The 14,050-nt window shown below is 44.9% G+C and overlaps 1 protein-coding gene across 1 annotated transcript in view; it reads right to left on the bottom strand.

The window, feature by feature from the left end:
- Positions 1–14,050, bottom strand: part of DDX6 (DEAD-box helicase 6) — a 451,657-nt gene that overhangs the window by 413,591 nt on the left and 24,016 nt on the right. The window contains exon 2 of the mRNA XM_069614407.1: positions 11,372–11,842. Within this exon, the coding sequence (XP_069470508.1) occupies positions 11,372–11,568 (197 nt within the window). The 5' untranslated portion in view covers positions 11,569–11,842. The remainder of the gene's footprint in view (positions 1–11,371; positions 11,843–14,050) is intronic.

Below are 14,050 nucleotides of genomic sequence, written 5' to 3'. Positions count from 1 at the left end.
AATTTAAAATTCTTAACAGATTGCACTACACCCCGGCCAAGATAGCCAAGTTTGTTTCAAACGCTCCGAGTCAATGCCCAAAGTGCAAAGCAGACTACGCTGGCTCGTTCCACATGTACTGGAGCTGCCCGGTGGTGGCAGATCTACTAGATGAAATCACACAAATCCCCCCCGGTGCTGACTCCACAGAAATATTTATTCGGGGACATCGGAACGCGTTCCGAAAAGACAAGAAAACTGTTTAATGTCACATGTGCAGTGGCCAAAAAATTTATTCTGCTACAATGGAAAAGTCCGGCGCCACCCACTGTGCAGCAGTTCCTCCGGGAACTGGTCTATGTGAATGAGGATGAAGAGCAGTTTGTTCTCACACGCCCTTCGGCGTACAGACCTAAGGATATTTGGGGACCCTTAGAATGTTTCTTTGTGATATGATATCTGATGGTGAAGGTGATGTTTAGACTCGCCGCTTTAGGAAAATGCATATTATATGTACTGTGGTTCCTCTGCATTACCGTACCATGATGATTGCGATCTGTATGATGAAGCTCTAACTGTGTTTTGTGTTTTTCTGGACCACTAATAAAAAAAAGAAACCTGGTGAGCAGGGTGGGCGAGAGGCAACCGTGGTGGAACCATTGTCTGCCTTGAATGACATGCATAGAAAGGTCCAGTAACTGGTCAAAACAGTGAGAATGTTGCAGGAACCTGCTGAGGATGCAGAGGGAAGAGCGTGCAGGAGTAACATACACATTCTGGGTCTGCTGGAAAGGGGGGGATGAAGGTAAAACAACCATGTTTGTCGAAAATATGATTCTCCAGGAAATTGGATCTGGAAACCATCACAAGGGTTTACTGTGGAGAGAGCTCACTGAGCATTGACAAGACCACCTCCCCCAGGAGCTTCACCTAGGCCGATCATAGCAAAAATATTGAACTTCAGTGACACAGAAAAAATACTGGCTTTCTCCAGGTAATGGGGAGTGATAATGAGGGGAGCAGCCACGTTAGCAATGTACCTGGATTATACCCCGGCAAGTTGGGAGAAAGCCTGCTCAATTAAACTGAGACAAAGCAATGTAGGCTTCTCTAACCTGCAAAACTAAAAGTCCTCCATAAAGGGAAATCCCTGTTTTTTCAATAGTCCAGAAGACATGAATGCATGGATGGCGCCGATGAAAACAAGGGACAATTGATTTACCATTGGTAACAATGTTGTACTATTACAGTACAAACGCTGCAAAGACATCCTTCGGGAAAGCAAACTGGATCAGAATCCTGGTCACCGGTAACACAAGCATAGGAGATTAGCAAGTTCAGAGCGCTGGCCAGGGGTAGGGGCCCCCCTCCCAGGCCCAACTTTCCCCCATTTGGGAGACTGATACCTGTGGGTATTTGTCCACCAGGTCTTTGACTAGGACGGGCCTAACGGTGTAATCACCTCAACAGGAATGTTCCGATGAGTGGTTGTTTTTTTCTTAAGTTGTTTGAATAAGTTAGCACAGTTTATTGAACAGAATTTACGATCAGAAGATTCACTGACAGTAAGGAGAAAGGAGGGGATCATCATGGGCAGAAGGTGGAGGGTGAAGTGGACAAGGGTGAAAGCTCTATGGCCCAAATGGCGGATTTGGGAAAAAGAATTCAGTCCCCGACATTCCGGAACGAAAAACTGAAACGGCTTAGAGTGATGGAATACATACAAAGTAAGGGTTTTAAAATAGTGATGTTGCAGGAAACCCACTCGACTGCAAACAAAGATTACGGAAGGTGGCAGGATTTGGGTTATCATATTCCAACTATGCAAGGACTACTAATTTGGATAGCCCCAACGGTGCCCTTCCGCAAAATAAAAGTGGTCAGGGAAACAGACGGAAGGTTGGTACATGGCTTTGTGGATAAAAGATATGTTTGATCAGCAACTATTCCCCTAATCCTAACGCATCAGCCTTCTTCCGCACATATCAATCATTGGCCCTCTATGTGGGAATAACCAGGCTGTGGGCAGGAGAGTTTAATTGTACCCTAAATCTAGTATTGGACAGGTCGGATACTAAGCATGGAGCCCCGTCTCAGCCGGCAAGTGTTCTTAAGACTATGCTGGAGGAACTGGAATTACCAGAATATGGAGATGGTTGATGGGGCCCTGCAGAGAATTATTATTCTGCGGTACACCATGTCTACACCTGTATAGATTCGTTTTTTTCTCCAGGATGGATCAGGTGGGGGAATAGGAGGGCAGGACCGTGACCACTCGCCCCCAACTGTCGAGTGGGTGCTAAATGAACCAGCACCGATCCCCAAGTGGAGATTAAGAGCCGAGGCTCTCAGGAACGGGCCTTTCCAGGATGCTATGAAGCACCAGACAGAAGACCATTTTAAATTTAATGAAGCAAGTGTGCCTAATGGGGGACCCTATAGGATGCATTTAAAGTAGTGATTCATGGGGCAGCCATCGCAAAACCAGGAGGGATCCATCCCTAGGGCACTGGAGAGGGGTCTGGCTGACAAACTGAGAAAGAGGGAAGACCAAGAATGTACTGGAGGGCAAGAGAGAGAGCACTCCTATGGCACTCAGACAAAAATGCATAGAACACTGGGAGAGATTGGGAGGCATGGCTAAACAAGATTCGCAGAAAAAGTGCATGCGCAAGGGGACAAGCCGGGTAGGCTGTTGACGTGGTTGAGCAAAGGACCACAGCCAGGCAGGGATCACTGAAATTAAATACTATTGTGAAGAGTTTGAGGTCACAGAAATGACTTTGACCTTTGGGACAATGCATCGGGAACTATATATAGTGAACCAGAAGAGAGCAGGATAGGAGAGGTTGAGGAGACTATTGAAAATAAACTTGCCCACTCTAAATGCAGCACAGGCGGAGGAACTTGGGAAACTGTTACAGATAGAAGAATTGATCACCACACTACCAACACGGAAAACACCAGGTGCCAACTGATTACCTGCCGAATTTTATAAAGAATATATGGATGAGATAGCCCAAAAACTGCGTCAAACATTTGAAGATGCATATGATAAGGCAGCATTACGAGGCATCATACATTGTAATTCCGATCCTAAAATCAGGGAAAGGGGACAGTCATATCGGCCAATATCAGGACTGCAATATCCTTACAGTGGCAATTCACCCAGATCAGACAGGGCAAGCCCAGGGAAGGCGACATCCGAGAAGGTAACACACCATTATAGATGCAACGCAAGATATGGCAAGAGGGATAGGTTTTGGTGACCCTAGACGCCATCAAGGCATTCGGCGCTGAAGTGGGAATTGCCACTTGCCTCCCTGGAAAGTTTTGAGCTGGGGAATGGGTTTATGAGGTGAATTAATTGCTGTATCACAGACCAAGTGCGAGGGTGCAAACTGGTAAATATGAGCAGTTTCCCATCCAAAGAGGAACTAAACAGGGGTGCCCTATATCCTAGCCCTGGAACTGCTGGCAGTGTTTCAGAGGAAGGAGTTCAGTGGAGCAGGACTCGAGGTGGGTGGGGTGCACCGTGTTGTCCCGCTATATGCAGACGACATGTTGCTGTACAGGCGCACCCCAGACGACAACTTGCACCTGTACCTGGAGGTACTGGATAACCTAGCAAAATATCAAGGATAACTGTAAATCTTGCCTCTTCCAATAGCGGGTTGGAAGTGGGAGACGGAGTCCCCCACTACCAACCTTTGGACGCCAGTGGAAAATAAATACCTTCCGATATTTGGGGATTAATGTACATCATGATGCAAGAGAAACCAACCAGGATAATACACTGAAAGCCAGCAGTGGGCTGCAGAACCCGATCAGGTTTTGGGAAAACCAACCCCTCCGATTGGTAGAATAGCATTACTAAAGATGATAGCTAGCTCTCCCCCGCCTGCTCGATTTTTATTTAATTGTCCCATTCTTTATCCCTAGGTCCTTCAGTTGATCGGGAGCTTTATATGGGGATCAGGAAGCCACCAGGAAAGCCCTTAACGTTTTGTATAAAGAATACGAGTCAGGAGGAGTACAGCTCCCTCACTTCGAGCTTTTACTACCTGGCAGGGAAACTGCAACACGTGTTTGTGTGGTTGACAGACAGTGAGACAAGTAAGGCAGACTTAAGTGCCGAGATAACTTCTTACCTGCTGAAAGAAGTCCTCTGGTTAGAGTAATAGGATCAGAAATACCCTGCGATTGTTGGTCTTGGGCAAGAGAATCTGGAATACAACCAAGACTATCTTGAATCTAGAAGAAACGTAAGCCCCATATATACCCTTGGCAGCGATATATGGCACACAAGCAATTGATCTAATACAGTATAGGACACATTGGGAAAATAGAGGTCAGGTAACAGTAGGAGATGTGCTTCTGCACGATTTACCTAGAGTTCCAAGGGGTAATAGAAGAGTATGGGGTCAATTTCTAATGTACTCTAGATTGAGGCATGAAATATATAGTAGGTGGGGGCAGCCATCGACACCGTGGAAGAGGATAAAGTGCTAGAGCTCCTGTATGCTACATCTGAAGGTGGACATGGGGGCGTCTAGATTGTATCAAGGATCTACATGCAAGGACAAATCGAAAGGCAAACCCAAATGGGAAGATGATGTAGGAATGGAATTCAGAGGCAGAATGGATGCAGGCTTTGGGGTATCCAGTTTCGACAAACGCAAGGCTGAAATTGAGAAAGCTTTATGTATTACATATAGCATATAGGACTATATCAAAGTTCCCAGGTTTGAAAGGGGCAAACTGTCCGAGATGCAGGGGGTCAGGATGCAGACATGATAGACCGGTTTTGGAAATGTCACGTGGTTGAAGGGTTCTGGAGAGGGATGCAGACGCAGAGATGGCCTGAAGGTATGCACGGACCCCGGAAGCCCGTTTGCTGGGGATCTTCACACATTCGAAAAAGGCAAAACCCCGAAAATATGATGGATTTGGCCTGGGTACTGGGGAAAAGTAGTATAGCGATGGCGTGAAAGTCCAACAAAGGCCCTTGCTTAAAGAAATGGTGGGCAGACTCAAAGCGATGGCCGAAACTGGAGTCTGGTATGAGGCTATACAGATGGGAAAAGGTGAAAACATGGTGTGTGGAGACTTTGAAGGCCTTGATGCACAAATTGTTCAGTTCCCCCGATAATAAACCCCCCTGAGCACAAGGACTTACATACACTCACATAAATGTAATGACTCACTGGACTAAGAAGGTATGAACAAAGGAATGTAGAAATACTTAAACCACTGTTGCCCATTGTGATTAAGATATGAGGTAGTTGGGTTGTGTCAATTACGTGAACTTATGAGTATTAGTATTAGATAAGTATTAAATAAAGCATTTTTAAAAAGTACAGGTAATACAGGGTTTCAGGGTGAATCTTTCACCATAGGTCCCTCGGGCTTCACTCACCAGAGTATGGGCCTCAACTTTCAATTTGTTTTCCAACTTTAGGATTCCCTTCCCCAACCTTCTTGGTTGTCGTTTCACTTTCACATCGAAGACCTTCAAAACTGTATGGATTTACTGAGGCCCATGCATGAACACTTCAAGGTGAATTGTGTCGGTTATTGTACTTTCCATTAATCACAGTTAGTCGTGCCCTAGCACCTTGGTTTCATAGAGGCTTTCTTAGCACGTAGGTTTTGTTAAATGTTCTCTTTATTCATTAACAAGCTCTTTCAGGATCACAGCTTATGCCTCATCGGCCTCCCTGTCAGACTTGCTTTTCAAAAAGGTTTCCCAAAACAACTTTCAGCTCCTTTGGGCTGGGAGTGTTTTACAGTTCAGAGACTTCAATATTGCGCCTTTCCTTTTCCGCAGGACCACTCTGCTACTTTTTACTTCTGAACAATTGAATCTTTCGCTCCGAGTCTCTCGCCACACGTCTGCCCTCACACATGTAGCCTTGCTCGCAACATTATCACTCACTTTTTCACAAACCGAGCTCTCCATTCAAGAACTCTGCGGCTGTGACTGTTCAACGGCATTCACGGTTATCAAGTCCGAGGTTAGAGTCTCCCTTTCACCTCTCAGACCTTCCTGGATGCTCTTGCCGCTCCAGGAAAACTAGCAACCTTCAGAACATCAAAGAAAGCATTCCTCTAGCTTCTTGGCATTCCCCTCAACCTCTTCTGCTTCTTAGAGGCAAATTCGCCTTGCTTGCTCTCAATCGCAGTCATTCCGCATCTTTTCTCCACAGCCTGGTTTCCATCCGCCTTTGCTCAGCTGTTCCTTCTCGTACGTCTCGTTCCTTGTGTGCTCCTGGGCGCCACCTTTTATACTCAGATTGTCAATGTGTTTCAGGTGTGTGTGGCAGTGACCGAGGGCTGACCCTGCTTGGCGTGGGACAGAGCCATTGCAGATCACTAGTGGTAACCTTCCTAGTCTCAGTCCTCTTGCTCATCGCAGTTGGGTTGAAAAAAAGAAAGGAGGGGAATTCTGGGAGTTGTAGCATTACCACAAGACTGGGTTCACGTTGCGTAATTGATCTAAAATATGTCCAACTCTTTCTTTATTCCCTTCCTACAATAGTATTTAGGAGTTCTGTTAAAAGGATGGTTCACTGTTTTCTTATGGTAGCGTTTTCCCTTTTCTGGCAATTAACTGGGCTTTCGGGTCTGTTGAGGACAATTAATTGTAGTCTTCTTTGAAGACTTCGGGGGAATGGGGTGAGTCACTATTCAAGGATAGGGATAACCGATTTTACATTTTTTCTTTTGGGCTCTCCTTTTCCCTTTAAATTGGGAATATTTCGGAGCGCTTTGAAGGTTAACAGGACAAGAGTAGCAATATACGATAAATCTGCCAAGGATGTTGGATATTTCCTGTGAGGAGAATGAGTCATACCGCGTCTTGTCAGAAGACTTTTTTCCTTCCACACCAAAGGACCCCCTACTTAGGTAATCCTCCCTCATTTGTCCACCCCCAGGATTAGGATTAAATTGGGGGGAGGGGGGGAACAGGTTTTCCAAGAGTGCTCCGTATCATCATGGAACACCAGAGGCCATCTGAATCAATTTGATTCTGGGTAGAATTTTGAAATAGAATTTGGTCTTTACACAAGAGACGTGGTTGAAGGAAAACCATCCTTTGATGAATGTAGATCCCACCTTCAGTAAGCCTGCATGGGTATATTGGGTGGACTCCGGGTTGTGATCAAATCCAGTGTTGGTTTGGAGGTTGTAGAGGTACTCTAGCTACACATTCAGTTGAAATATGGAGGGCAGGTAATACATTTGTTAATCATTAATGTTTATTGGACTGAAGGGGTTAGTGACTTCCAAAAGTCAGTCTTCCTATGTAAATGACTCGTGTAGTAAGTGAAAGGGGCGCATCCTATGGTAGTGGGTGACCTAAATCAAGTTAGGTTGCTCTTCCGCCAAGGATGAGGAAAATAAAATCTAAGACTCCTTGTGTGGGGTTGTGGCACTGGCTCCACCTAGAATGAGTTGTGGAGAGTGATTTGGCCAAGTTATGCTGATTATTTTAATTTTCACCACCACCAAATAGGTCTTCAAAATGCCTTTAGTAATTTTTTGACAGACCCTTCAAGATAAATTGGATTTAAAAAAAGAAAAAACATTTTTAAAAAAATCACACATTTCACATGGAAGATAAGATCTTCTGCATTTCGAGGTCGAGTATCAGGGCATGTGAACAGTTATTTACTTTGGTTTTCCTATTAATTCAACACAAGAGAATGGGGGCGCTGTTCGTGGACGAATGTGGACGTGACCACAATGAGCTCTGTCCGGCAAGTCGACATCCTGGGCACAGGTCCTGGTCCCTGGTACAGGCAAGGAACATCTCTGGTTGTGCTGGACTCCAGAGGACCCCAGCTCCCTGCTGCTGCAATCCTGACCGAAATCGAACCAGGAAAACAGCTCTGAGGGGCTTCGAGGAGGAGATTGAAGACTGGAGTGGTAAGGCGAGTCCGCCCGCTGCCTCGCTGTCCAAGCACCACATTAATCCCTCGGAGTTTGGGGGTGTGCAGACTCGGTCCGCTTCCTCCAGAAGCCGGACCCAACCCGGCAGCCAACAGAGAAGAACCCTCCCGCCTGCAGCCCAGCCACACACAGATCACAGCACACTTGCGGGAGAGGCTGTACAGCCTGTCCCTCTGCTGGGGCTGCATCCAGATCCGACCATATGGTAGCGAGGAAGGGGAACAGGCGGAGGGGGCCCATCTGCAAACACCTCGCCATCAACGAAAACCCTTCTGGGGCTGGACCCGACCCTGCAGTACCAACAGCGGGGGAAGGGTCCTCCTGCCCACCAGCCCAGCCACAAAGGTTACAGCACACCCATGGGAGAGGCGGTACGGCCCATCTCTCCCACCTCCCCCACCCTTGCTGGGGCTGGATCCGACCCAGCAGGGATAATACAACGGCTATGAGGCAGGATCACCAGGCAGCAAAATATCTGTGATACAGACCATGTAAAGAGACCCAGGCCCACCCCCCTTTGGTGAGGGATGGTTGGGGTGACACAAAGGAGGTCAGCACTTAAAGAAAGGGGACTTTAGTGCATGTATGTGGACCCACAGACTAGCACCAGGGATCCAGGCCTGGGGCAATCTCAGCAAGTTCTGTTCCAGGGACTGCTTGGGGGGGGGGGGGGGGGGGGGGGGTGGGGGGGACAACATTGCGCTTAGGACACTCCAAGGCTCGGTGTGGGAGGGTGGTCTGGGGATCCCCTGCCTCCAACGGTGTTTCAGGGCACCACAAATGGGCATGATAGACAACTAGTTACATTGGGAAACATGGCACCCACACGTGGCGATGAAGGGGTGAGGGGGAGCGTCCAAACAGATACTATATGGGGAGAAAACCACAGACGCGGCACTCCCAACTAATCAAACACGCTAGGCAAGTATGGCATTAAGCACACCATGACATGGGGTGTGGGGGCGGGGGGTGAGAAGCCCACTTGGAGCAACCTTTGGAACAATAGGTTTCTCCCAGAACTCAGGAAAATGGGGCATTTCAAAAAGTGGGATAAGGAATCTCGCAGATGTGGTCTGGGTTGGGGGTCCTGATTCGCTTCACGACCTTGCAGGACACATTTGGGGTGCCAGGGAGTGACCGCTATAAGTATGTAGAGCTAACCTATGCGATGAGATCGCAGTTCCTGGTTCTAGGAGAGGTACCCGCATGGTCTCCCCTAGAGGCGGTCTTTCCCGAGCACATGGGCAGGAAGGTCACCTCAACTTTATACCAGGTACTGACAGCCTCTGGGTCCCCTGAACTATCCCAACTTAAAAAGGAAGTGGGAAGGGGGTGTGGGGGGGTACTGGAACCAGAGACGTGGGTCGAAGCACTTATGTTCCTGAGAGAAATTGGGATGGCGGCCAAGTTAGGCCTACGCCTGATCCAATACAAAATATTTAATACGGACCAAGATAACAGATGTGGTGGACCTGGGGGTACCTTTTTCCACATCTTATGGGAATGTGTGCAAGTTTTTGGGGGGAGGTTTACCCGGAAACTGTCCCATATAGGGTCCGCAATCCCCTGTGTTCCTAAACTGTCTGTATTTGGAATCTGGGGGGGATGCGGGGTAAACAATGAAAAGATTTCTGGTTGTTGCACTGGGACTTTATATAAAAAAATTAAAAAAAATGTTTTAAAAGTAATTGCAATGATGTGGGGGGGGGGGGCGGTTCAGTAGACCGTCAACAATTTAGCCAATGGACAGCCGAGATGACAGATGTTATGTCCCTTGAACGGCGCATTTACCAGGCCAGAGGATGTCCATGGAAATTGCAAAAGGTGTGGGACGGTTGAGCTGGGGTGGCTGACTGACAGAGATGGGAAGCGGAATTTGCACTGGGCTGTATGTTGTGGTAATGCCTATAACAGCTATTTTTTACAGTATTGTTTACGACTAGACAAATCTTAAGCCGACAGCCAAGTGTTTTGTTTTCTGATAATGTTACAATACAGAAGAAACAAACAAATAATGGCTAAAAGCTTGTGCCTTACACCGCTGGTCAACCAATTGGTTCGGGTGGATGCCAGTTTTGGTACGTTTTCCCTTATACGTACATTGAGATTATATGAGGGCTAAAATCCTGCTGAAAATTCTTTATGCAATTGGAAGTCCATTTTTGATGGTGTTTTCAAGATTTTACCACATATTGAAAGTATATTTTGGCATTAAGTTTCAAAAGTACAGAAATCTGTTATTTTGGTTGAAATACAGTACGAGCTGGGTGTCAACTGATTAGTAGAGCGCAATGGAGACGTTGTGTTCTTTGGGAAAAATGATCTATCCTTTAGCCAACTTTGTATTGCGATTTAGAAAACATGTTAATTAGAAAGGTTCCAGTTTTAAATTAAATTGACTTGTGCATACAAATGTTAACTCAGTTGAATCTTACTAAAAAATGACCTTAATAGGAATCAAAGGTGAAACTATTTTATATTAACAAGACTGGATGGACATAATGGAAGGAATAAGGATAAAAGCAAGGGTCGCTAGCACCATATATGTCAACCTACCCTATGTGATCAATAAGCCGATACTTTCTGGTGTTTAGATGGCACCAGATCCGTACCAACAATTTATGCTACGATATGGCCTATGCTCCATTAGCACTGCCAACTGCAGATTCTGTGGTTAGGAGGACTTAATAGAAGATCTTGAGCATTTGGTTATGTCTTGTGCAGTTATCAGGGAAACAGCCAGTGTATTAAAAATAAAAAATGTCAGGACAGATGTCATAATGGGGGGGGGGGTAGTAGATTTTTGGTGTGATTGGTTAGCTAGAAGAACTACTTCCATTGTCAGTTGTGGGTTTTATTGAGAGTTTGGCATTGAATTAAATATTAAGTGACTGTACAAATTATGCTTCATTTATTATGCTTTGCGAAATGTACTTTGCATTTTTATGATCTTAAGCTTCATTTCAATTTTGTAAAATGCTTCTTTAATGAGATTAAAGTTTTGATTAACTGATAAAGGCTTTATTGCAAACAATAAGCATTAGGACACATGTATTATGAAAGTTAAAGCATCAGGGTTCATAAGCAAAATGTTAATTTGAATCTTACGTCGCAGTGTACCAGCTCCTGGTTCCCCGTGGTAGATCCTGCTCACTGGTTAATGCCGGAAACCCAGGAGTTGCTTTTAGCTCCTGCTCATCTAATCTTAATTTCGACCCCTGACATTTATCAGATTTCAATATGTATTGTTTACAGACCCAACACATGAAATGTACATTTTCTGCTGAAGGTAATTTGTCTGAAGAATCATTTTAAAACATTCTCAGAACTCAAACATTAACCCAATGAAGATCATGTTTCCACCATTACCTAGACATACAACTCCCGAACAGATTACCACAAACTAGGTTGCCATTTTCTGTATCCAAATACTTACTTGATGGCGGTGCTCATGCTCTGTGCTTGCTGCTGAGTGCCGTTGTTGATTGTGCTGGCATTTTTCAGATGGTTCATTTGAGGTGTGTGCATTCCCCCAACTCCCGGACCCAAAGTGGGTTTCATTTGCCCCCGCAGCTGTCCATTTTGACTGTTCAGACCCATTATAACAGGGTTCTCAGTTCTGGCGGTACTCATTTTCTGTATAGCGTCTTCAGAAAGTTTCCCAAGTCCAAATGTTGAAAGTCAATAGAAAAACTGTAATAACAGTTTATTAGGCTCTTCAAAATGAAGAGATAAATAAAGTCTCGCTCAATATATAGGAGTCCTTTTATTGCAATGTAGGCAAGCTTGATTTTAAGTTTATGCACAGCTAAGCAGCTTGCTCCAACAGTCCAACAAGTTTTCTTTTTTTCTTTAAAAAAAAAAAAATAAGCCTCCCAACAAGATTTATATCCAAGTTCGTTTCAATCTGAAAGAAAGAAAGAAATTGCTCATACATAATGGACATTGCTAGTTTGGCCAAAAATACTTCAATTGAAACAACCCTACTAATACACATCCAGGTTGTTTGACCAAGCCATCATTTTTGCTCACGCTGGTGTCGTCAGAGCCTACAGTGATTCATGACGAACATAGACGCTGTTAACAGTGAATGGGTTAAACCAATCCCATTCCACTCTTTCAAAGCTCCTGAAGACCCTGCAAATGAAAGCGGAGCAGGCTTAAAAAAAAAAAAAAAAAAAAAAAAAAAAAAAAAAATTTGTAATACAATATTACCGGAGACTTGATGCCCACTATAGAATGGCTTTTCTGTAGGAAACTAATGACTCAGCAAATTCCCTAGAATGACCAAGTCATTTTTTTTATGAGCGCAAGAGGGTTCTGGGAGAGTGTAAACATGCATCCATTATAATATAGACTTAAATTACAAATCAACTGAAATAGCAATCCATTGGACCCGTGTGGATCACCACTGCAGTTTCTCTCTACTTGATCAGGTGCAGTGATTTCCTATTGCATTGAAGGCATGAACACTATGTATGGCAGCTTATCAAAACTACACATTTATCACAAGTATACAAAACCAGGACAATAGACTGTCCAACACCAGCAACTTCAAAAGTCCCTCAGAACAAAATGCCTGCCCTAGATCATGCCACATTCGGGAAAGCAAGGCTATGGTATGGCATCTCAAACCTAAAGGTTTCAAAGATCTTTAATACAATAATACCACACAAGCGAGCCAAGTGAAATTTTGCCACAGTTAACATTGAGTAAAGAGTGAAGCTTTTCTGTTAGATCTGCCGCTCACAATGCAGCATTTATCTAGCTTTGAAGTCTCAAACAGAAGCAAAAAAGAAATAAGTTCCCCACTCGGTTCATTCGTGGCAGTGAAGGATGACTACCTTTATTGAGAATGGAGGGGGTTTTCTTTCAAACCAGGACGTGGCCAGAAGAGGTTGCATCAGCCCAACAATGGCCTGTTCTAGTCCTCCCAGACTTTGAGAACATAATTTATCTAAGCAGCATTGACAAGTCTACAGTGCAGGAAAAAGGGAGCAACATTTTGGGCTAATGGAGTGGCTACAAATGGCAGTTGTGCGAGGGCTATTCAGCCAAGGTGATGGGGAAGTGCATTTAGGTATTCACAGAGGGTTAAGTAGTAATCTGTATGCTAGCAGCAGGGGGCTAATTGCAAGCTACTAGCCAGACATTAAAAAAAGTTCTCACCTCCTCAATTCTATACATGCAGCATGCCATTTCCTACTCGCAAAGAGTCAAATATCACAAGCCAGTGGAGAGTGCAGATTATGCACCCGGCTAGGATGTTTGCAGACATGATAAAACATTCCTCAGCCACCTGTAAGGGGTAGAGCACCTTTTTGGAAAAAGGTAACAGACTCCATAGCATTTGGAGGTGGGGGGCTTGGGAGGAATGATCCACCTGCAAACCAAAAATAGGCAATATGTGGTGCTATGCATGCAAAGGGTACAGAAGTGTATGCCCACCAGGGCTAGCCATGGTATATTGCACACTGCTCAGTTTCATCACATGCACCCATTGACAAGAGTTACAAGTTGCGAAGGAGGTGTTTTACAGAAAGTAAATTGAGAGTAATTCTGACGCACAATTCTTTGGATGCAGGTAGGAGAGTAAACAGAAAAATATCAATATTTGAGATCGGATAAGTCTTGTAATGCAGCCTGTGAGAAATCAACCCTGCCTGCAAGGTTGTCAAAAAAACAAAAAAAGCGTATGCAGTGGTCTCACCTCCAACATATTGATATATATAACAGTTTGCTTCAGCTCAAGACGATCAATGCAATACCTATTTAAATACACAGATGGGGGGGGAGGGGACATGCCATCATAAATTAGACAGACAACCCTTTCTTTTTTCCAATTAATGTGGTACGGCCCAGGGTTAGGATGGAGGGTCCGCAGGCATCAGGGCGCATACAAAGACAAAAAGCACAGGACAAACAGAGGCAATGTGACAGAGCAATAACGTTTATGTGAACAAATACGTTCTGTTGCTGCAGATTCAAAGGCGGAGTTCAATGCTTTCAGGGCCAAATTGCCAAAGGTGAGAAAAAGTAGATGTAAAGGTGCACTCCTGTGAATTCAACGAATAAGAGTTTCTGATGTAAGGATACAATGCTGCTCCAAATTTGA

Source organism: Ambystoma mexicanum, chromosome 9 (genome assembly GCF_040938575.1).
Source record: "Ambystoma mexicanum isolate Mex_15411 chromosome 9, UKY_AmexF1_1, whole genome shotgun sequence".
In the NCBI taxonomy this organism is placed as follows: Eukaryota; Metazoa; Chordata; class Amphibia; order Caudata; family Ambystomatidae; genus Ambystoma; species Ambystoma mexicanum.
Note: the sequence above shows the minus strand (reverse complement) of the source record. Positions and strands in the feature narration are given on the sequence as shown.